Below are 25,741 nucleotides of genomic sequence, written 5' to 3' on the forward strand. Positions count from 1 at the left end.
GAGCAGAGCCGGTGCAGACGTACACAAATCCCCATTGATGACTCATCAGTAAATTAAGTGCAGTCATGTGTCGCCCAGTCTCATAGTGCATCCGTGGTAATGACATTTAGTGCTGTGTAACAACAGGAGGAGGACCGGGGGAGTGATGGGGAAATTGGCAGCTGTGGTTAAACAACAAAATAACTTTTGACGAGATTTGACTACCGTAAAAGTTGTTACGAGCCGCTACTACCTTCGGTCAGTGTCACCGTTAGCGCCCCGCTGTAGCCAGCTGAGGCTCCTGCTAGCGCTCCGTTACTTCCCGGCTAACTTCCGCTAGCTCTGCGCTAACTCTCCGAAAACCACCGAAGGTAGCGGGACCAGGCTCGACACCCGAGTTGGGAAGAGGCGGGCAGTAGAAGCAGCAGTGGCCGGTAGCAGCAGCAGCGCTAGCTAGCTAGCAGAATCGCTAGCTAGCTAGCAAAAGAGCTAGCTAGCAGAAGAGCTAGCTAGCGCTGCTCCTAGCTTGCTACAGCGGGGACACTGACCGGAGGTAGGAGTGGCTTGTAACCCGACTTTTACGGTAAATAAATGTATTATTAGATTCATTTTGGAAAATGCAACACACAAGAAAACAAAAACAAGAATAACCAATACAATGAACAGTAAACATATGCAGCAAATTCTAAAAGAAACATCAATATTATATGTTGGAAAGGAGTAGGCAGAAGTAAACACTTAACAAGAATTTTGAATTATTTATAACATATTAAAGATCGCTCCAGGCAAAAAGCACATATTGAACTCGGACGAGAAGCTGAGTTTCATGGAACGTGTTGCTTTAGTTGCACAATTGGCGGGGATGAAAAAAACAGACTTTCTACAGTGAACCGAAAAAGGCATCGCTTACATCATTTCCAGAATACGCCACCACATCCCCGTCTGCTTCATGCGTTTTTCTTCTGCTGCAAATCATGTCTAATTACAAACTGATTTGCTCTCTCAATCACCTAATTGACTGGAAAATCTGAAATACTGATTCTTGTAGGAGGCAGACGTGTTTGTAGGTGCGATGACACACACACCAAAAATATAGTATGAGAGCCTCTTTGGCTCCTCTCTTAATAATTCAAGACAGACATGATGACAGACACACAAAACAAGCCTTGGTGGTATTGTGAGAGGGATATTAAGCTGAATATCCACAGTGACTGTGAGAGGTTGTGGATAACGGATGGTTGGACTTTAACACGAGACGGAGCTTTAGATCACAGACAGACACCACGGAAACTTATTCAGGCGCCAGTGGATTTCTGGCTAAAACAATCTTTAAAATCAGGAGATCAGCCGGGAGACGGAGAGGTAAAAAGGTGATGGAGGAGAGATGTGGAGTAAAAGGAGGGTAGGAAGGGGAAGATTGAGAGATGGAGTATAGTGGACAGGGCCCGGCAATGAGATTAAGACGGGGAGAAGCAAGAGAAAAAGGCTGACGGCAGGGGAAACAAAGGATAAAGGAGAGAGAGAGAGAGACAGTAAGAAAGGGAGAAGTTGCAATAAAAGGCAGATATGCAGAGAGTTATTAAAAAATGACACTTGCACCGTGCCAACCTGAAGGACAGCAGAAGCAGTCAAACATTTGCTTCCATATCCGGTTGACCCCGGGGGGTGGGGGGGTAATTCATGCACGATGCAGAGCTGCCGCTCAGTGGACTAATATCTCCAAAATCCACAATGATTCATTTATCACAATCCAAAAAAGAACTTGGCTTTAGGTGTCTAGAATTAATGAATTGTTCGGGGTTGCAATCTGGAAGCTAGTCACAGCACCATGTGCTGGCAGGAAACGCCAGACTGCAGCAGAGAGATACTTATCCATCTGCTGCAGTGCTGCTTGTGAGCTTTTGCAATCATTTGTGTGCGTAGGTGTGGATGCACATGAGCGGACGTCGGTGCACAGTCATGCCCGCGTGCTGCAAACAGCGTCTCTGTGTGTGGAAGACACCGCCGGTTACAGTTTGAAAAGGTCCGATAGCGCAGCTGATGAAGGTTTCAGGTCCATACCGGAACACATAGGGACGCTTTAAGGGGCATTTAATCAATGTTGGGTTATACTTCCATAACATTGTGCAACTTACAAGAGAGAAGAATCATTCAATTTGGAGGGGTTGCCTGAGGTAACTTAACATTTACCTCGAGGAAAGGTTAAGCCCGTAAAACACTGGATCCACCAATCCCATAATGCAACTGAAACGCCTCTTTTGTTCCCTGGCTCTGTTCAAACTACATGAGCTGAAATATTGCCTAAATAAAACTATTCAAATAAAACAATTTCCAAGTAGGAAATATCAGTTTAATTAAGCACCTGGAACCAATTTTGGCTCCAGACTTTTTTCTTTCTTTTCCCCTGTGTTTAAGTCGTCGTAGGAACCCCCAAATTAATTCCAATACTTGTGTTTATCGTATGTATTTGTTCGGCAAAGTCTTGGGGAAAAAATGTATACCTGCAAAAAGATCACTTTTAAAAGATATTTTTAACAATAACTATGAACATCCAGCACGATTTGAGCAAAAAATGCCTCCTTGAGTGATCACTGAGTATTTCCAACTGTATTATGGAGCCCTAACAACAGCCCACATACTAATAACACACCTTTTTGGAAAGAGTAGGACCTAAAGAATCAGAATCATAAACAAAAATCATAATAGAACACATCATTTGGGTGTTCAAAGGAGTTTCAGTCAAAAAACGGTGTCGTTCGGTTAAAAAAATGGAGTTTACGTAAATACTTAAACTTAACGGTTACTTTAATGATGTTTCACAGCAGATGTATCTTCTCACAAGGGTTGAGGTATTGTAGCAAATTAAATGAAGTTAAACAACGACGTGGTTCCGGAGATAACGTGTTGTTGTGTTTTGTCTGACAATAGGCGCAGGGGGATTTTCGCACCCTGTTTTAAAAAGGGTTAAAGAATCATAAATCGAGACTAAGAATCCCCCCCGAGCCTTCGGTATTTGACAGCTTTTAATATTCGCTGCAAGAAAAAAAGTCCTGAGGTTTGATACCATCTCTCTCTGTGAGACTGTGTGAGTTCCCAGGTGCCTGTGTGTGTGAGTAAGTGTGTGTGTCACCATCTCTTCGTATGACCCCCTGTGCACATCACACAGACGTTTGACGCGCTTTCCCTTACGTTTGCAGAACGGCTGCCGGCCCGACCAGGTCCCGTTGGGGAAGCAGATCCTCTCCGCCGACCCGTACAGCGTGTGTCCCACCGCGCAGGTGAAGCGCACCTTGCTGCGCACTTTGAAGTTCCCCGCCTCCCTGGTGGCGTGGACGGGTGTGCCGGGATCCCCGCAGGTGCCCGCCGAGTCGCCTGCAAAGGGAGATGAAGACGCTGAAGACAACATCCACTTTACAGACGGGCCCTTTTCAGTTGGTATGGCGGTAAATCACGACAGCACACAGAGGACTTTGACTCAAACTGTACTTCTTTTTAGTCCAGCTATAAAACACACAATGCACCAATGAGCAGCTGTCAGCGTGCCAACAACCTGAAGGACCAATACCTTTTCACTGCTTTGACACCGGGAGCTTTCTGTCCATAAAAACAGCAGGGCCAGCATTAAAAGGCAACCAGCTGTGGTTATGAGAAATGATGAATGCAGCTTGACCTCTGAAGCCAAATGTCCTTTGTTCTGTGGAGCACTATCAGTGTATCGCACCACCCGTCTTGCTCATCTATAAATTAACTTGTGTAAAAAAAAGATGCTGCGTCTCTTGTACATTCTCTTCTCGTGTCCTCATTAGCGCCATCGCCAATGGGTGGAAAGTGATCTTTCTGAGCCGTAGCAGATGAGAGAAAGAGGATAGGTACGGCCGTAACTACGAAGTATTTTCTCTTGTGGTGAACAGCGAGCAGAGCAGTGTTGTGTGAGTCAGGACGGAGTTCAGGGGGTTTAGTTTGACTGGAGACATCCTCAGAGCAAAAAGGAAAACGCACACAATACACATGACAAACCACCGCTTCCACTGCTGCTGCTTCCGCTCTCACAGAAATGAAACCGGCCGAGGCAATAAAAGAGAAAAACGTTTGGCACCAGAAGACAGAGCATCACAGCGAGAGAGAGATATATGAAAAAGGAACGGACAAAGGCGAAATGCAGATATTCAGACAGCCACAGAGAGAGATCACTGTGGTTGTCTGTACAGTTCAGTGTGTTTGAGAAGGATCTGAGCATTTTTTGGCTGCGAGATCCCGCTCCTTGAGCTGTGCACACACCCCGTGCATCCTTCCCATCTTCCGAGCAGCAAACAGCTGCAGTAATACTTGGACTTGTTGACAAAAGCCTTACTGCACAAACACCGAGCTCATATCTTCTACACGCATCCCACTGCTCACATGTGCACACGCTGGATTTGTCAGGTCAGGGGCTCAACGCTGGAGATGATCAGTGTGTGTGTGTGGTTGTGTGGAAAAAATAAGTGTATACCCCTTGCCTCCCTTTTTCCTGCACACGCCTATCAGTGTGTACTTGTTGAATGTGTGTTTGAGTCTCCCTCTCGGTCTGTGCATGGACCTGCATACACTTGTTTTTGCAAGTGCATCTTAAGTATGCATACTTATTTGTTGCCCCAGTGTGTGTGTGCATGTCTACTTGTGTGTGTGCACACATATGTGTGTGTGTGTGTGTCTCCCAGCAGCTGCCGGTACTTCATTAGTCTCCTTCGGTTAGGTGAGGCAGCCCGGCTCGGCATGTACTGTGACAGCTATAATCTCTCTAATTGGGATGTTGGTGGATTTGGTTTGAATCTGAGTTAATGTCTGTTCACCAGGCTCCCTTTGTGAGGAAATAATAAGGCCTTCAACTCAGCCATGCAACAGACAAAAGGGGAATAGCTTCGCAAGCAGTTTTAAGCCTCCTCTTACTAATTAACAAAAGGAGGACAGATGAGAGGAAGGATAGACGCATGGATGGATACGCAGATGAGAACTGTTGCTGAGGCTGGACTGAGGAATTCATAGCCCAAATGATGGTGTTGCTATTGGTGATGAACACACTCTTAGAATACAAATGTACCGTTTCAATAATTTCTAGTCCTGCAGATAAAGCCGTCTATGGACTTCCTTGGCAACCTTTCCGCAAATAAACTTTGAAATCCTTGCAGAGGCATTTAAAACGTACACTAACACTTTCCAGATTGCTCATTTATTTTGCCGACACCGCAGTACTAATTGCATCACCTTTACAAGTTTATGCGAGTGTGCCTGTGGATTTGCTGCATCACAACTTCGCATCCTGTAAGCAACCGCTCGGTTACAGCTGTGTTGAGGTTCTGCGTTCTTCAACAGATGAAACAGATGTTTACTTCATGGGTCTGAATTCATCAAGCCTCTGTGCAGTAGTACAGAAAATTGAGAATGCAATACATCGAGATGCATCGAGAGTCGTGAGATGATCACATAAAAGGTGGCTTTTTTCCTCCCAATTGTAATGTAAACTGATTTCATAGTAAAAGCACTGATGCAGTACAATGTGAGGACAATGCGTTTAAACTAACCATCTATAACCAACATTAAAGATGTGTCATAGATAGTATATAGTGTCTAACAGGTCACAAAACTACATCATTTCTGCATTTTCAATTATTATTATTAAATATGCACATGTACCACATCTCTAATGTATACGATCACGACTGGGTCTTGACTCTTTTTGCCGTCTCCCGAGCAGAATCTGTTAAAAAAAAGTGCATTTCTACTGCAACTAAATTCTTTTAAGTTGCCTTTTTAATTGCGATCTGAATACACGTTATCACATTTCTTATCATCTGCTGTGGCGCACCTCAGCACATCCTTTTTCTTTAGCTTGGTAAGTCACAGCGTAATTTATTATGACTGAAATCCTCCGGTCACTGACCCAGGACTCGTATTCTGCAGCACTAATTCCTCCACAGGGGTTTACTCTCTAAACAGCAATTGCTCTTTGACAATTTAAATACTTGGGAGCAGACTCGTGTTGGCTTTACTTATCTCACTTTTCAACTGATGAATTGATGCCGATTAGGTTTTGGACAAGTTAAATGAAATGCACTGAATCTAGTTTGGTATTAAATGTTTTATGCCCAGATTAAAGCAGAGTTTATTGGCCGGGGTTTCTTAGAAACAAACACAGGAAGTCGATCTTATGTTGGCGATGCACAGCTCAGACTGGTGATTTTTATTGCATTTCATCGCTCACTTTCCATGAGGCTCGTTTGTCGTAACAGTAGGATGTTGATCTACATGCAAGCGTCTCAACAGTGCATGCCAAATTGCTTTTTAAAGACTATGCTGAAGAAGAAAAATGCTCTATCAGATTTTACGGCTAAGAGCAGCTGTAAGGATGCACACAAACAAAGAGAAATATAAACATCCACAACACCTCCGTGTCACTCACTTACGTCATTCTGCAGAACTAAGAGCAAAAGAAGTCATGGAAGCTCTCACCATGAAATATAGGTTTGAGTCTCTGCAATCACAAGCATCTCCTTACCATCCTTGGAGTTCAACTTCTCCACTGCCTCGCTACTTTCCAACTGTCTCAGTAAATACAAAATACTGAAGGCGAGTGGAGAGTCTGCTTACAAACATCACTTCTGGGTCGGTGAGTTGAACAAACCAAGTGAACATTCAGTAAAGTGAATCCACTTAAATGGTCAGGAATGCTCAAGTGAGTCGGGAGGGAAGAGCAGAGGACTGAGGGGGGGAAGTCTGTAGCTCTGCAGACACGGACTAAACTTTCTTTCAGGTTTTCAGAAAACATCAAGAGAAGCGCCTGCAACTAAAACACTGGTTGCTGGCGCCAGAGTCTGCATGTCAGGGGCTGCTATCTCTCACCCGAGTGATCGTAGGAAGCAACATTTGCTGCTACGCCTTCTTTACCCGCATCACTGAGTCGAAGAGGAATGATGGGTACGGGTTTTTGTTTGGGTCAGTCCGTACCGATCCACCATCAGTGTACGTTGACAGTCAACATAATAATAATAATAATAATAATAAAGCTCTAATGCAATGGAGGTTCATTGAATTGTATTTGAGTAATCACATTTAAATAATTCAAATGCAACTCGTCTCTCTGGGATGTGTCCTGATTAGTCTGTCTAATCAAAATAAGTTTTGATTGGAACTACTTACTGGCAAATAAATACTTCTTATGAGAACTGTTGACAGCGTGCTCCATGAAGTATTAGGGTTATTGTTTCTCTACAAAAAAAGTGGCGCTGCTGAATTTTTTAGGAGCCATCTTTTAATGCTATGAACTACACAAACTCCATTATATTGGGGTGATGGCATTAATCTCAGACAAAGATATCTCAAACAGAACAAACACTATCTGTGTGGCTAGATACCACGAGAGGAAAGTGAGAAAATATGTTTTAATATGTGTAGGAAGCTTTCAAATAAAAATAAAAGCAACTTAACAAATCAAACACAACCAGTCTCTAATAGGATACCGATTCCAGTGTCAAAAGGAAGCGTGAAAGAGACAGACGTGTGTGTTTCGGCACACAGGAATGCTTGTGTGTGTGTGTGTGTGTGTGTGCAGGACTCTATGTGTACCTGAGCAGTGGGGCAGCGGGCCGCTCCAGTGTCCGTTCAGCTGACAGGTGAGTGATGAGTCTCCTATGAGCTGGCGGTCTCCGGAGCAGGAGTAGCGCACCGTGGAGCCGGAGGTAAACGTCTCCCCGCTCATCACTCCGTGGGGAGGTGCACCTGGGTGGCTGCAGTCCACCTCTGCGTGACAGACAGTGAGGGAATAACATGTTGGACGGCTCAGCAGAATGATACCGGTGAGACAACCCACTGGTTTCGACCGTTAATAAATGGATTGATGAAAGAGGAACATGCATGTCACACGGATGGCTGCTTCATCAAGCAACACTTCCAAAAAAAACAACAACCAGAGAGGCGTGTGTAGAGAAAACCATGTGGGAGGACTACTGTGCCATATTAACATTGTATTTAAACTTAACTACATGCTCACTGGATTGCTTTCAGGACTAAAATCTGATTTAGTATATCACTTTCTGCGCTACTTTATTTTTCTTTCGACCTTTACATACTCAATCAGCTTATTCTCATAATGCAAAGGAAAAAGAAACTCTTTAAAACAAAGAGTCAGTGAAGCCCGGAGACGTAAACAAACCTGTGTATCTCTTTAATTAAAATTCCGCTTGATAAAGTAGATTCCGTGCGTCATCGCTCTTCAATGACACGAAGGGCTTTCTGAGCCCCGTGTGCAAAATGTAGAGTTTTACTCTCGATGTTTTTTGGAGAAATAAATAGGTCATTACTGTTGGCGGGCCTCACGCAAAAAAAAGGAGAGTCCATGAAGAGCCAGGTGTTTGAGAGCAGCAGTAAAACCTCGGATAACCCCGACGTTTCATCCACGGTGGCTTCAGGATCTCAGTGTTTGGGTTTGGAGGGAACATTAGCTGTAGCCTGAACAACTGGCCCTCTGACAGTTTCTACATTTCTCCATTAAGCACAGCGCAACATAACCATAAGCCACTGGGGCATCGAACATTACACAGATGCTCTCAGCCACAGCAGTTAGCAACTTGTACTATTTAAACTCTGGAAGCAGACGAGGACACAAACAAGGTTGTGGACACTCGATAGAGAATGAAACTTCCATCTCTTTGTCTGTCAATTCATTCACTTTTGCATGAATGCACTAATTAGGTAGAAAAGTGGATCGGCTGATGCACTAAACTCTTTTAAGGCTGGCCTGAACATGTTTTTATTCAGGAAGGCATTTTTGACCATGTGTTAGTTCATTGTCAGCTATTTATTTGTCTTTTTTTTAGGGGTTGCTTTAACCATGTTTTAACTGTTTTTATTTAGTTTTACTATAGATTGGCCCTGTGGCACTCTGAGTTTCTTCTGAAAGAAAAGTGCGTTTAAAAATGAAATTTATTATTATTACCGTAAAAGTCGGGTTATACGCCGCTACTACCTTCGGTCATTGTCCCCATTTGCACCCCGCTGTAGCTAGCTGGTGCTCATGCTAGTTCCGCGCTAACTTCCGCTAGCTCCCCGACAACCACCAAAGGTAGGGTTCAGCCACGGCTCTACCCCCGACTTGGGCAGAGAGGACTCGGACAGTAGCAGCAGCAGCGGCCAGTAGCAGCAGGAGCGGGGAGCTAGCTAGCTAGCGCTGCTCCTAGCTTGCTACAGCGGGACACTGACCGGAGGTAGTAGCGGCGTATAACCCGACTTGTACGGTATTATTACTAAACAATGTACAAGTAAAAGACAGGAGAACCACGTTGAGAACCAAGGTAAAAACCAAAGTAGCCACTGTACCGATGCATTCTGGGAGAGGTTTGTCCCAGTGGCCCACCGGCTGGCAGGTGAGCACGGAGGAGCCGAACAGGTAATATCCCGGGTTGCAGTCGTAGAAGACCACGCTGCCGAACGTAAAGATGCCGTGCTCGATCTTACTCTCCCGGATGGAGTTAGCGGGGATGCCGGGATCTGTGCAGTTCACCACTGAAATGAAGACGAAAAAACAAATAGTTACGTCATCATGAGTCATTCAATTAGTTTAATCATTAATGGGAGAATACAGACGGCAGAAATACCGACAGCCGCAATCAAATCAATTTGCATCACCGTGAGGATATTCCAGGCTCGACAGACGTTTTAATGGTATTTAAGGCAAATTACAGCTGGAGCTGCATAGTTGAAGAACACAGTGTTGGAGGGGAAAAGCCTGAATTCCTGTGGCCCTGAATGGTGTCTTATCAACGCTCTCTACCCTAATTCCACCTCAACGAGGCACAGAGTAGAAAAACAAGACAGCACATATATTAACAGGCGTGTGGCAATCTGCCTAATTAACTCCACCCAGCATCTTCACTGGGGATCTGACTTTTCTTTCCTGGAAGCTTTGCCGTCTCCTTTTGTTTGGAGCCTCATCTGCATAAATTCAATCCGTCAGCATGTTCCCACTGTGAGTTAATAATAGGACTGTTGATGTGACCCGATCAGCGGCCTTTTCTGTTTACTCTACAAACAGGAAGACAAGCGAGGTCAGGCTATATTTAGGCATTGTCAATAACAATATCACCTGGTTGCGTTCTCATGAAAACTAAAAGGACTAATCTATCGTCACAAATTCACACGGATCCGTTTCAGAGGCAGTCGAAGTCTCTAAAAGCAGACAGCTGGACATCGACGAGGGTGAAATTAAGCAGATTGAAATGAAATCAATAATGCTAATATGCGGCGCCGCTAGCTAACTGTGAGAAAATCTTAGTGCAAACAAACACATATTTTAACAAAGGGAATCATGACGGTTTAATACGATTTTACTCTTTTGATCTGTTTCCAGGTCCGTCTCTCCGGTGCCATTCACAGTAATGAAAACTGTGTCTCTTCACATCCGACTGCCAACTAAACGCGTGCCAAGAGGAGGGACATTTTTAAAACGAGCAAAGTCTGGCAAATCTACCCTTGGTCGACTAGAACCAGGAGGTAGCCGACCAATGAAAGAAAACAATGGATATCACTTCAATGGCTTCCTCTATTGTGTTTGAATGATTACGATGACCTTGTCTTATGGCATGTTGAAGACACATGTACCCACTTTTATCACAGCAACAAATATATAATATATATATATATAAAATATTTAATATATATTGTTCATTTCCATTTTATTTGGGGGACAAAAATGGAAATGCTGGAAAATATTTTGGGCGAAAAAAGCATTGTCAAACTGTCAAAAAGAAAACATTTCTTTGCTCTGGTCCCACAAGAGAAATGTCTGGAGCGCTGCTGATTGTTACGCACCACTAATGAGCCGTACCTGGGCAAACTAAAATTGGACACGACTACAACGCAGCCACCGCCTGACACTCTCAATAAAATGTCTCCCACTTAATGTACTCTGAGCTTCCTGCCATCAAAGTAATCTCTCCCTGCAGCGAGCCTTTTGGTAACAACTGGCAGTAAAACTGTAGAAACAATTCCCCATTTCCTTTCCATACATTCAGCAGCGAGCTCATTATTACCGTTTCCCGGCTCCAGATGTCAGTGCCTAATGCTTTACTCAGAGAACTAGAACAGATAGGGGATTTTTCCTCATTCAAATCAACGGACATGTGGACACTAGCTCTATGCATTCTGCTTCTGCGTCTACGCCGGTGCAAGCTGGCGGTCACTGGCTGCTGGTTCCTGAATGATCACGATACATCTGCTGGCTTCTGAATTCTTCTGGTCATTCCTAGCTCTCTGATTCCTGAACCGTCACAAAGCACCGGCAAAAAGCCATTTCATTCAGTGCCAACGCTTTGGCCGGGTCCCTGCTTCTGCTGGCTGGCAGCTACACCGGCTCTACTGCCGGCTGGCCGGCTTCACGGGAGCAGAATGGAGACAGAAGTGGCTTCTGTTATCAAACATGAAAACACCTTCAGTTGTAGCGATACGCCGACAGGTAGCCTCTTCAGAAAGGGATAATTGCAGGTGGTTAATGAGATGCGTATCCCTCCCCACCCGTCTGTCTGTTCCGCATCCTGAGGCAATGTCTGTGGTTTGAGCCGTCGCTGAACATGCTGGCAGAGACAAGCAGCTTTTTTTTGTTCAACTGTCAAGATGCGTCTGCGTCCTTCTGATACCTCGAGTCAGTCCAGCTGCCAATCATTTCTCCGAAGCCGGGGCTTTTACCTCTGCACGTCGGCGGCTGCTGGCTCCACTGGCGGCTGGCCTGGCACTGGGCGGCGGAGGGTCCTTCCAGGGTGTAGCCCTTGTTGCAGGAGAAGCGCACCACGTCGTTGTAGTTGAAGCCGTCGCCCGTGGTGCGGCCGTAGATGGGGCTTCCTGGGTGGCCGCAAGTGACGGCTGAAGAGATGGGGTGAGAAAGATGGAGTGTGTGGAAAGAGAGAGACAATTCGATCAATAGGTGACGTACAGTGACACCTATCATAGGAATTTCATTATCATATGATTAACCTCAAAAGGACAACGGGGTAATTGGGAATCTAGACGTGATCTCGATTTGGAAAGGGTAAGCGGCACATTTCACGTCGCACCCCGTCAATAGGTGACGAGGAGATTGAGAGTCACATTATGAGGATATGTACCAACTATTGACTAGAACTGAAGGAGCAGGGACATTGTTTTAAAACAATGCAATCAAATTATCACGTTTGATTAACCCTTTGTGAATACACATTTACATATTAAAAGGCTCCCTTGTAAAATTATCAAATTAAAACCCTGCAAAAACAGTAGTTCTATGGTAAGAAACTCCAGTAAAATCAACACCTGATCCCTCTTGCAGTCAATGAGGCGTTGAGAATTGGTTGTTAAAGTACTTACAGATGCAAACTGGGAGCAGTCCAGACCAGTTGTGATCCTGCTGGCAGATCCGCACCGAGGAGCCAATGAGCCTGAATCCGGGGTTGCATTGGTAAACCACCGTGTCTCGGTAACCAAAGTTTTCCCCGATCACCTGACCGTTCACAATCTGCTCCGGAAGACCGCAGTGACCGGCTGCAGGGGGAAAAATACAGCATCAGGGGTTTTTATTCAGCAATGGAGACCGTGAAAATACATCACACATCTCCCCTAAGGCTTGCAGTGTGTGGTCATAATTACACTCTGCCGCCCAGACACACACGCGACAGTTGTAGGGTCAAATGTGTGCACTAGATGCAACGCACTTTACATTATAAATCATAATTGAACCGTTGCAGCCGATCACCCCCGTGGTGCAATATTTTAAAGTTCATCTTTCTAGTGTTTGGGCCTTCTAGCTCGCAGTGGCGTCCGCTGAACTAATGGCCGATAGTTGCAGGGGTAGAAACACAATTTTGATTGCGTTATCACGTTTGAATAACTTTGCATTTTGACAACTGTATTATAAAATGAAATGAGGAAAATGGCGATTTAAAAAAAATTTAAAAAAAGGGGCTGGCAAACAAAATTAGTTTGTGTATTCATGAAACATATTGGATTTGGAGAGTATTTTTCAGCTCATAATCTCTGAATTATCATTTCTAGATTCATATTGGTTTCAGCTTCTCCGATGGTGATAACTCAGCTTTTCTCATCGACAGTAGACAGAGGGACGCATGTGAAACTCCTCAAAAATCTGTGCAATACGCTCATGCGCGTAATCGTATTACTTTCAGCTACAATAAATGCCTTTCAGAGACCAGAAATCTTGCTGAGATTTCCACTGACACTTAAAACCTGGGAAATTGCCACTGACTGCGAGTCTGATTTCCCTAATTCACGCGCGCCCCAAAAACTCAGCCGAGCATTTTATCATCACACTCCAGATGAGAGCAGCCAGATTCTACCACGATAGCGCCGAGAGGAACCCTGGCTATGTTAACCCTGACGGTCCGCGTTACTAAACAAGAGAGGTGTCCTTCTTTTAATGAACTGAACCCATCTGGAAAGGAGCTCGCAGCGCTGATAAACGGGCTGCTGCATCTGCAAGGGGATCCGTCACAGTCGGCTGCTGTGTGGGTTTGAATGCGGCTCAAGTAATTACATACGTCTCATTTTCAGTGCAGAGCCCAGATGAGCCGCCTGTAAGCTAAGCTGTAGCCTATTTTCTTGTTTATATATCTTAACAACGGCTCAAATTGTGCTGGTGCTGCTTGGCAAGTGTCTCAAAGCCTCGGCTGTGGAAGCGCTCTCTCACATTTAAACAACAGATCCCACAGACTGGGGCTCTACTGTGCAGCGGCGTGCGCCAATCAGTTTAACCTTCCTAGCTTTAGCTTTTTAAATGCATAAAAGAAGAACAAAATAAAACTAAAACATATTTTTTCACAAAATTATAAAATGCTCTGGTTGAAATTATGACCTTTGTGTTGTTAGGGTCAGTTTTGACCCAGTTATAAAAATAAGATTTGCTTGATTGGTTGTTGTTTTTTTGACCTTGCAAATCTATATTTTGTGTTATGACTTGTTCTGCTTTTCATTTTGTGTTTGTATTAAAGTTCTATTGCTGAAAAAATGGCTTTTTAGACTTTTTCTTGAAGTAAATATACATGGGTCAAAATTGACCCGTAACACCATAGATGTGACTATAGTTAATAATATTAAAACATAAATAAAACAAATGTATTTAAGAGATGTGTTCTAATACCGCTCAGTAATAGTCAGGTGACACAACAACCTTTTATTTATTTATATGATTCTCTTGAGGTTCATTTTACCATTTCTTTAACCCTCGTGTTGTCTGCGGGTCAAAATGACCCTGTATATGTACGTGTGTTGATGGGTCATTTTGACCCGCAGACAAATTGACGGGCATCCTGACAAAGAAGCCTAACTTAATTTTGACTTTATGCTCTCTACAATGTCTGAAACAGTCTGATCGGTGCCAGCCCAAAGGAAAGGAACACTTAAAGTGGCAGTATCGAGTATCCGCATGATGTCAGAACCAGATGACAACAACAAAAAAGGACATCTTTCTAAATATTTGTGGTAATTGGCCATACACACTTGGCAACAGAACCAATTATAGCCACCCTCTGCTTCCCCATCTGGTTCTATTCTGAGCATGCTGGCTTGGGTTGGGTTGCAACAAAAAAAAGAAAAAGCTTATATCCTGTCTGAACAGATCGCCAGCAGTGTTTGACCCTGGTCAAAGCTGTGCTTTATAAAGTTAAAGAGAACATTAAGACCCTGCTTACCCAGGCAGCGAGTCTCCGTCCCACTCCAAAGGCCGGAGAGGAGACACTCTCTCACCGTGGAGTCGGTTAAAACGTAGCCAAGGTTACAGCTGAAAATGGCCGACGCTCCGAAGGTTGTTTGGGTCCCGATTTTCTTCCCATTAGGGAGAGTAGGTAGATCCCCGCAGGAAATGACTGCAATAAGATGAAGGCGATGGTAAGAAGAGGATGGAGGTGGAGGAGGCACAGAATGAAAGGAGAGTGAGAGAGAGAGATGGAAGTTGGCTTACATCTTCAGAGTTAATGTGGGAGCGCAGTCATTTACACCCATCTTGCCGACCTTAATGCAATAAAGGAGTGACCTGTACTATATCACGGAGGAGGATAATGATGGTGTTTGCCTTTGTCCCAACATCTTTCATCACGCTGGTTGTCGTCTCCTTCTGCCATTGAACGGGCTATTCAGCTATTTTGCTTCTCAAAAAGTAGCTCCCGTGGCAGCAAGGAAAAGCTTTTATTCCCCATTGCTGCAATAAACTAAAATCTAGCCGAGGCTGAGACAGTAGAAGGTAAAGAGCAAAAAAAAAAGTGCGTCACCGAGCTGTGAATTAAGCGAGCTGTGAATAAGGTGTTCACTCTTCAAGTCTCGCAACGTCATAATCCATGAATCTCGCGGGCCGGGGGCGAGGCAGGACAGGCTTTTTAAGTTCGGTGAATACAAAAAATGGAAACTAATGAAACACAGATATAGTGCGTTCGTGGAATTACATGCGGCACGCGTGCATTCACAGATGTTTTTTTCCCATGATAACGCAACGGCAAAATGGAGATGAATGAGATTTAATTCATTGAAACATTATCCTTTTGGTTCTTTAATCTCGTGCGTCATCACTCACTTCTACAGCGAGGCCTTTCGCTTCTCCAGCTCCAGACCCCATTGGCCAGGCACTGGATGTGGGCGGGGCCAGCCCGGTAGTATCCAGGGTTGCAGGTGAAGATTATTTTAGTGCCGTACTCGTAGTGCGAGCCGTTAACGATCCTCCATTTCCCGTGGTCCAGAGAGAAGGAGCTGAGACTCGGGCACATGATGACTGTGCCGAGGAAAAGAAGATTTTGTTAGTTATCCAAATGGACTTATCCCTTGTACACACACACTGCTAAGTCAAACAGAAATACCCTAAAAGTTGGGCTACAAGCCGCTTCTACCTCCGGTGGGTGCCCCGCTGTAGCATGCTAGCAGCAGCGCTAGCCAGTAGCCAGTAGCTAGCAAGCTACTGCCCGCGTCCCCACTGCCCGAGTCAGGTGTCGAGCCGGGGCTGGTCCCGCGACCTTCGGTGGTTAGCGCCTGCTAGCGCTAGCAGGAGTGCTAGCAGGAGCGCTAGCTGGCTACAGCGGGGAGCTAACGGGGACACCGACCGAAGGTAGTAGCGGCTCGCAACCCGACTTTTACGGTAGCTGCAAAGCAACACTTTAATCTACATTTGAATTTTAAATCAGTTGAATAGACGAATGCATGTAAAATTAAACTTTTCTGCTGTTATTGTCAACAAATGTTCCTCCACAACAAAGCTGTTTACGAATTGCCGTTCTCTAAAACCAAATGAGTTTAAGAAAAATAAACTCTGTTTCCCCTTTTTGCTGCGAGAAACACATACAGCAGGGACATAAACATTGCTCTCAAAAGTAAACAACGTTGTCAATCACTGACTTGCAGACTTGGAGGCGTTGCACTGGCATGTAAAACACTCACCCCAGTGCCAGCTACACATTTCCTCCCTTTCATCCATCCATCGCATCATCACTACCCAACAAGTTAGTGTCTTTGTAATGAAACCAGAACGCCCGGCTCTGTTGGGACCGCAATCCATATTCCATGACACCTTCCTTTACAGAGCAGTGTTTTGTTGAAGACTGTTTGATATTCCACGACTTCTCCAGAGAATTCTTTAAACTCACGTTGTTTTCTGTCTCCAACACGGCTGTCAAAATTCCAAAATCTCAAAATCAGTGTCTCCTCCATAACTTTTCCTTATCCTCGTCTCTCGACTCCTCCGCAAAGGCCCACTTGCAACCCCCCCAAATGTAAAAGCCTCTGCTCACCGATGCACCGGGGTATCTTGTTGTGGTTGCTCCAGGTGCCGTCCGGCTGGCAGACTGTGGTCGTCAGCTCTTTGGAGGAGAGCCGGTAGCCGCCGTTGCAGAAGTAGGTCACCCGTGTGCCGACGGAGTAATCAGCGGCGAGCACACCTCCGTTCACTGGTGCGCTGGGCACGCCGCATGACACAGCTGTGGACGGCAGGAGGGCGGTTGTCAACACGCGTGTTTGTGCGCAGGAAAAGACACACTAGATTTGCAGAGGGTACGGCTGACAAAACGCACATACGTAGTGTGTGTGTGTGTATCGGCACAGAAACAGGCACATGTTTATGGCAGCCCGTTTCCGCCAGTCATAATTATGAGTTTTTATCTCTTAATTATGACTTTATCTCATAAACCAAAAAATTAAATAGAAAGTCATAATTATGAGCTAGAAAGTCGAAATTATGAGAAACTAATTAATAATAATGAGCATAATTATGCATTTGTTTCTCATAATTATGACTTTTTATCTCAGAATTTAGACTTTATGAGCTAGAAAGTCGAAATTATGAGAAACAAATTCATAATTATGACTTTCTATCTCATAATGACTTTCTATCTCATTTCTTTTGTGGTTCTTTTGTGGTTTCTTTTGTATGTACTCCCACATGCGTCGTTGTGGTACACAAACTGTCAATTGTTAGTTATTTGATTTACATGAGCACAGCCACTGAACTCTTTTAAGACTGGTATAAAAACCTTTTTATTCAGGAAGGCATCTTTTACTTTGTGTTAATTCATTGTCAGATATTACTCTTTTTTTATATAATGGTTTGCTTTAACTATGTTTTTATTTGTTTTACTATATTTTGGCTCTGTGGCACTGAGATTCTTTTGAAAGAAAAATGCATTAAACATGAAATGCATTATTATTTATCAGTGTCATTTTGTTCTTTTCCTTTCAAATGGCTACAACCCTAGGAAGTAAAAACCCCAAAAGAAGATAATTGCTCAACATGGACAGTGAACGCCTCTAGGATGGTAGAGCAGACCTCACTCAGGTCCGCCTGAGGTGTCTCTGCAGGGAAAGCACAGCTGTAATTAATTACACGACTAACGACTGCATTCAGCCTGGTGGAGCCGGTGCCATCTATATACGTGGTGTTGTGAGCGCTGGCTTGCTGGACCGCTTAATGGCACTGAGCCATCATTAACCAAATGAGTTGCACCTGTGCTTCCCCCGCTTCGACGAGTCAAAAGGTCGCTTGCAGGGTCACCGCTAAAGTGCGACGTTCCCTCGGAAAAGCAGAAACAGCCCGCCCTCCGCCGCAGACATGGATTTACCAAAGGAACACAAGTATTTACTCCCACCCAACGCATTTATAATAATGATGCTGGCATGCTTGAGTAATGTCAACACTTAACCAAGTCATTTGCTGACTAATTATTATAGGCCATTGAGTCCATAAAACTGCTCTTGAAATCGAAAGAAATCCATGCAGTCCATGTATTTTTTATCTCTCTCTCATATATATATATATATATATATATATATATATATATATATATATATATATATATATATATAGGACTGGCCCCTTGAGGAAAAATGTATCCCGCCGCCTCAGAGTGGAAGTAGTCTACCACTGAAAAATACAGTCCTCACTAATCTTCTAAGGTTTTAGAACATTATTCATGTAAGAAAGTTAGCTCCTCTTCAAATACCTATTCAACCAAGACAAAGAAATGTCCGGATACATCCGGGATGATTATAATTTGTGATTTGAATACATGCAGTGTTGGGGGTAACGAGTTACAAAGTAACGGATTACAGTAACGATATTACTATTATAGGTAACGAAGTAAAGTAACGCATTACACTCAAAATATTGGTAACTACACAACTTTACTAGACCTCAGTAACGCGCGTTCCTGCGTTACTCAAGACATTTTTACAGTCCTGAAAAGTTCTCTTTTAGTGGCGCACGAGTCACACGACACTTCCTGATGAACAGCCTATCACAGAACTCCATCTGAGTGATTTGAGTGACGTAGCTGCTGGTGCGTAGGAGAAAGCGGGGAATGGAGGAGACGGAGACGGAGAGCCCGGATCCAACTGGGAGGTTCTCTCCAGGTTCCCTAGGATTAAGGATATTGCAAAGCAATACAACACTCAATACCATCAAGTGCACCTGTCTGTAATGACGTGGAGCTTCTAATGAGGACAAGACACGTCTGTATGAACGGAATCCCTCTACTGGTGAACTGCAGTATTACAACTGTTAAAGCATTGAGAACGCGCTCTTGCACCAGACATGTATATATTTTCCACACGTAACATCAACATTAGTTAGCGTCAACAAGCACGTATCATTGTACTTTCTGCCTTCAAAGTAAAAGCACTTCCTGTTTACATGCTCTTCACAATAAGAGTAAATCATGTAATAAAACAAGTTACAACACTGTGGAAAGGCTTTTCAGCCTGGGCAGTATTGTTCTGACCCCAAGGAGGAACAGGCTGTCGGATAAAAGATTCAAGAGACTTTTACTCATGCGATACAATCGCTATTTTGAAGAATAGAGAAAAATGATAAACTTTATAGGATATAGTGCACTTTCTGTTTATTTAGGCAAAGAGGAAGTGGATTTTCTGTTTATTTAATTGCATTTTCTGTTTCTATTTTTTGGGTTAAGTGCATTTCTGTTTCTATTTTAATGGGAAAAAGTGCCATTCATTTTTCTATTTTTCTTAAACCACTACAATGATTCCCATAACAAGCTGGTTTTGTTCTTAGGAGTCGGCCCCCGTTTGGTTTAGTGGGGTCTCATGTTTCCAAAAGCCTGTTTTCAATGTGTGATGCTGTTTGACCTGAATGTCCCCACCATACACAGCCTCTTGTATCCTGTTGGTTGGATTTTAAAGTGAGGCATATTTCTTTGGTCAGACAGTGTGAACAGGGTTAATGTTCGTTTAAGTTAATGGCTGAGTTTTATATGCCATTTTGTTTTACATGTTTACAATTACAATACACTATGTGGAAAGGCTAAGAGATGCCCTTTATTGAACATAAAGTGATGAAAGGGCCATGATGTTTGTCCATGTATCTTTGCAGTTAATTTGGACATTTGCTTAAAAAAATGGAAAGTAAAGTAACTAGTAGTGAAGTTACTTTTCAAATGCAGTAACTAGTAAAGTAATCTAGTTACAATTTTCAGAAGTAACTAGTTACTTTTTCTGAGTAACTACCCCAACACTGAATACATGTAACTAGACTCAACAGCAACTCTTCCTGTGAAGCATCACACGGCGTGTCCTTGCCTCTGCACACAGTCAATCTGGGTTACTGTGGCCTCAGAGCCTCCACAGACACAAAGCTCTAGATAGTAGGTTTCAAGGTGTTTATCACCAGAGTCGGGCCGAGCGAGTGGAGCGGGGGAAACCAACATCTGCAGGCCCAGACTAAACGGGAACAGTTATGCAAACACACATATTATAAGATGGAGCAGCACTGAGAAACATCAAAGGTAGCAATATGCCAAAATGGCCTGAAGCCAAGACGTTGCCCCTCACCACCCCATGAGGGAATCAATCAACATTCATTTGAGAGCACTGCTAAGTCACAACTTAACAGATGTTAATCACGAGCACTAAACACTTTTCCAGGCTGCCGATGGAAAGTTTCAACGTGAGAAGGGAGGGGGGGGGATTTATTTCTTAAGTGTGTGTGGTCAGTGGGCCGGAAACCTTATTGTAGGTCGTTGCTCTTTCTCCGAGACGCATGAGCAAAAACTGATGGGTGAATATACTGTATTTGATCACACTCAGGATTGGACATTCTGTAATGTAATCTCCACCATCAACCAGATAGCAGATGGACAGCGTCTGGATGAATATATGAGTTCCTGTGCAGCCACGGTTTGGGTTTTACGTGCTTTGGAAAAGATACCTGCAATCACCAAAATGACGGAATTAATCTCAGGTGTGAAATGTTTATAAATCATTATAGTGCATGGCATACATATTTTGATTTCAATGCATCGCGCTAAAATGCAATTGCGCACACCATCTGTTGCTGTTTGCTGCTCTGTGAGTGTGTATGTGTGTGTGTGTGTGTGTGTGTAATCATGTGCACGTAAATGCACACATTTCACATGTGCGCATCAAAGAACCCAATTAGTCGAGTGAGACCCAACAGCAGCAGACACCGCATGCTAATAACGAGTTAGCCAAAGTAATTTGAAGAAGTGGAAATTGACAGACGAAAAAGGGGGAAGGATTGATTTTCGTTTCCTTTCCACCTGACGGGGTACTGGCTCTCAATCAGGCGGCTGCTAACAACACAGGAACGAAGGCTTGGGCTGAGACACTGCGGTGCCTTAAGCGCCCGTCTGTCTGCAGAGGCAGGGAAGAACAGGGAGGTATGTGCTCACCTTGACACGCTGGAACTGGCGCGTCCCAGGCGTAGAAGTCATAGGCGGTCTTCTTGCACACAGCCGTGCCCTTTCCGATCAGCTTGTACCCCCTGTCGCAGGCCCAGCGCACCATGCTGTTGAGATGACCCCCGGTCTGGCTCACCACGAAGCCGTGTTGTGGGGAGTCTGGAGTACTGCAGTACATCGCTAGAGTAGATATAATGAATAATATAGGAAGCGAGGCGAGGTGAGAGGTGAGAATGAAGGCAAGGGAAGGGAGTGGAGAACAGATGAGCAGATGTTTACAGGGGGAAAAGAAGGGGGAAGGATGAGAGGTATTAACAAAGCTCCTCCAGAAAGTCTCAGCTGAACATTTTAGTTCCATTTTAAATGCAGAAATATAATGTGGGAAGATGCCCGGAGGAGCGTCACATCTATTTAGCACTCGGGCGATGTGCCACACAGGGAAAGGAAGTCCTTCAAAATCACATTATTGCTATTCCCCTCCTCCTTCCATTTGATTTAACACATGCAATACTGCAGCATCCTGCAGTTATTTGTACTTCCTTTTTCCCCCCTCGTCTTACAGCCCATCCAACACACACAAAAAATAAATTGATTTCCAGAATGTGAGCACCGAACAGCCGATGGGACAGAAGATTCGAGGATGCTGTCAAACGTTCCCTCAAATCAGCGTGACGGGGAGATAGCATGCGATCGCACACGCTGGGGTTTCAGGCCGCTCCTGTTCAAGTCAATCAAGTCAAGGAGGAGTTACGTCTACAAAATTCATCACACCGACTTTCAAAGTAACACACTAGTGTATTAAATATAATGGAGAGACGCAACATGAAAAATAAATGCCTCTTGTGCTTTTTTTTCTCCATCATTATTGATGCATTTGGAGCTGAACTGTTGCTCGGCACCACTTGCTTTATTAAATAGACGATTAAGAATTAAAAACTTTTTTTTTTTTTTTTTTAAATGAAGTGGTGCAAAACAGCATGGAAGTCTTTCAGTGACTTTCTTCCTGCCTCGTGTGTTTATTCTCTCCTGTGATCCATTATAATAAAGTATTTTTGTAAATTAACTTATATTAAAAGCTCAATAAATAGCCGCATGCTACAATGTATCCGCAGTAGAAGGTTCAATGAATATTTGTGTCTCTCCACAGTGAAACCCAAGACATCTACCGTTACTTTTAGTTTAGAGATATATAAATATATTGAAATAGCACTAATAAAAGTAGAATATGATTATAAGCTGGATACATACTTTGATACTCACCAACATATCTGATGTGGAAGCCGCGGCGGTTGGTGCCGTGATCAGAGGACCAGCGCAGGAGGAGCTGGTGGCCGCTGGTGGTCAGGCTGAAGGGCGTGTCAATGTCACCGCTGAGGGAGGCCAGGCTCTGGCTGTAGATGTTGGGACCTGAACACACACACACACACACACACACACACACACACACACACACACACACACACACACACACACACACACACACACACACACACAGTCTTATTGTCGACAGACATGAAGGTGCATCTATAATTTATTAGGAATAGATAGCAATAATTACAGATGAGCTTAATTTCTCAATCAACCAAAGAGGAACATTTATTTTACTGAACATAAAATATGCCACGTTTAAAACATGGATGCCGAATATAGTAGTGTATTATGCAGGCATGAAAACGGGTCAGGGGTGAAAAAGGTGAGAAGGATATTATATATATATATATATTATATATTCTTTTGTCAATACCCAAGTGTACATATATATATATATATACACACTCATACATACATACACATATACATACACACACATACACTACCGTTCAAAAGTTTGGGGTCACCCAGACAAATGTTCAGCAATTTCTCACATGGAAGAGCCTTCATCTCTAAGAACAAGAACAGACTGGCGAGTTTCACATGAAAGTTCTCTTTTTCTGGCCATTTTGAGAGTATAATGGAACCCATACATGTGATGCTATGCATAGGAAGGCCAGTTGTATAGCTTCTCTCACCAGCATAACTGTTTTAAGTTGTGCTAACATAATTGCACAAGGGTTTTCTAATCATCCATTAGTCTTCTAGGCGATGAGCAAACACAATGTACCATTAGAACACTGAGTGATAGTTGCCGGAAATGGCCTCTATACACCTATGTAGATATTTCATTAAAAACCAGACGTTTCCACCTAGAATAGTCATTTACCACATTAACAATGTATAGTGTATTTCTGATTAATTTAATGTTATCTTCACTGAAAAAAACAGTGCTTTTCTCTGAAAAATAAGGACATTTCTAAGTGACCCCAAACTTTTGAACGGTAGTGTGTGTGTGTGTGTGTGTGTGTGTGTGTGTGTGTGTGTGTATATTTTGTAGACTTACTTACAATATGCAATACTATACTGAACATTGTTTTGCTACTACTACATTTAACTTCATAATATTACACTTATATGCCATAATATGTATAATGTACCAGCCTTTTTATTTGACCATATTATGTCATACTGTTATACCACTTTACATTGAGGAGACGTCACTGTTAGTCTAGAACACTGAATAATGTTTCCACCAGTAAACCTGAACATGCACACCTCTCTCTGTGTGACAGTGATTATAACCGCATAACTATATAGATTATAATTAACTGGAGGATACACTTTTTCCTACACGTAGATCTTAAACCCTTAAATATAAACAGGAGCCCGGCCACCCTACGGAGGAAACTCATTTAGTTTTTTTATTAAAATAAAAGTTGGATAAAATCTCCATTGTCCTCTCCTTATATGTAGTGAGGTGTTGGTAGTAGAACTTATATGTAGTGAGGTGTCGGTAGGTAGAACTTATATGTAGTGAGGTGTCGGTAGGTAGAACTTATATGTAGTGAGGTGTCGTAGGTAGAACTTATATGTAGTGAGGTGTCGGTAGGTAGAACTTATATGTAGTGAGGTGTCGTAGGTAGAACTTATATGTAGTGAGGTGTCGGTAGGTAGAACTTATATGTAGTGAGGTGTCGGTAGGTAAAACTTATATGTAGTCAGGTGTCGGTAGGTAGAACTTATATGTAGTCAGGTGTCGGTAGGTAGAACTTATATGTAGTCAGGTGTCGGTAGGTAGAACTTATATGTAGTGAGGTGTCTGTAGGTAGAACTTATATGTAGTGAGGTGTCGGTAGGTAAAACTTATATGTAGTCAGGTGTCTGTAGGTAGAACTTATATGTAGTGAGGTGTCTGTAGGTAGAACTTATATGTAGTGAGGTGTCGGTAGGTAGAACTTATATGTAGTGAGGTGTCTGTAGGTAGAACTTATATGTAGTGAGGTGTCGGTAGGTAGAACTTATATGTAGTGAGGTGTCTGTAGGTAGAACTTATATGTAGTGAGGTGTCGGTAGGTAGAACTTATATGTAGTGAGGTGTCGGTAGGTAGAACTTATATGTAGTGAGGTGTCGGTAGGTAGAACTTATATGTAGTCAGGTGTCTGTAGGTAGAATTGAGTCGCCGCTGACTCGCCGCTCTCCTGTCTGACGTCACACGCTGCCACGGACTCTCCGCTGCCAGTAATCTCACTCGCTGTCTCTCCAACAACGTTAGCTAACGTGTTAGCAAGCTGACTAGCTTGGTATTGTTAAACTGGTGGGAGGAAAATGAAGCCGCTGTAGACATCTTAACGCTGATTGGCCAAGACTCGCGACGTCAAAGATCTTCTCTTGCTAAAATGATCATGACCTCAGTGTCCCACTCCAATCTCAGAAACGGCGGACAGTTGACCTCCCCCCCTCTCCCAAAAACAAAAACTCTTCGGATCTACGTGATTCACGTGGATGACATATTTTGGTTTCAAAACAGCGAATTTCGCCGAAAGGTGAGGGATTTTCATGTCTGATTATGCGAATGTAAGTATGAGTGTATTACAGAGAAGCACTCATAACACTCATTGTTTGGATCTTTCTCACGTAATTTTTAACCGTCGAAAAAGAAACTCTAAGAGTAAGATTTTGTTATGTATTGGTGTTTTTTTTCTTTCTTGTTTTAGCTGTTATATCTACATTTTTAGGTACCATTGCTTAGAAATTGCCACAGAGGTTTAATCCAAAATCTCTGAACAAACACAAGCCATGCTGACTTTCACGCTCACACACACACACACACAGACTCGACATGATTACATTATTTTTCTTTCTCTTCTTTCTTTCTTTTGTTGTCTTTCTTATGCATATTTCAATTTATGTTTGTAATTTTGTAAAATTTTAAATATTATATAGGTGGAGGCTTCAAATAAGCCCAGTTGGCTTTTTGTCTCTTCCTGCACTGTGATATTAATTTTCTGTTATGAGCTTTTGTTATATTGTTTGAATTGTGCAAAATAAATAATAATAATAAAAAAAAACATATATATATATATATAGACCACAAAAGCACAACATTCCAGCAGAACCCACCATCAAATATTTCCAAGATGTCAAACTCCTTCTCCGTCTGGAAGAGCTCAAAGTGCAGAGTCATGTTGTAGCCCTTCTCCACGTTGATCAGCCAGGAGCACATCTGGAGGTTGGGGTAGCTGTCGGG

The 25,741-nt window shown here is 43.3% G+C and overlaps 1 protein-coding gene across 1 annotated transcript in view; it reads right to left on the reverse strand.

The window, feature by feature from the left end:
* Positions 1–25,741, reverse strand: part of LOC306745299 (CUB and sushi domain-containing protein 3-like) — a gene marked incomplete at both ends in the record, with an annotated part of 218,685 nt that overhangs the window by 30,657 nt on the left and 162,287 nt on the right. The window contains 11 exons of the mRNA XM_079228051.1: positions 3,169–3,351; positions 7,579–7,752; positions 9,328–9,513; positions 11,692–11,865; positions 12,346–12,519; positions 14,682–14,855; positions 15,557–15,751; positions 16,761–16,946; positions 21,171–21,359; positions 22,428–22,586; positions 25,615–25,741. The exon at positions 25,615–25,741 is cut by the window's right edge and continues 62 nt beyond it. Coding sequence (XP_079084177.1) covers positions 3,169–3,351; positions 7,579–7,752; positions 9,328–9,513; positions 11,692–11,865; positions 12,346–12,519; positions 14,682–14,855; positions 15,557–15,751; positions 16,761–16,946; positions 21,171–21,359; positions 22,428–22,586; positions 25,615–25,741 — 1,921 coding nt within the window. The remainder of the gene's footprint in view (positions 1–3,168; positions 3,352–7,578; positions 7,753–9,327; positions 9,514–11,691; positions 11,866–12,345; positions 12,520–14,681; positions 14,856–15,556; positions 15,752–16,760; positions 16,947–21,170; positions 21,360–22,427; positions 22,587–25,614) is intronic.

Source organism: Taurulus bubalis (genome assembly GCF_910589615.1).
Source record: "Taurulus bubalis genome assembly, chromosome: 12".
NCBI lineage: Eukaryota > Metazoa > Chordata > Actinopteri > Perciformes > Cottidae > Taurulus > Taurulus bubalis.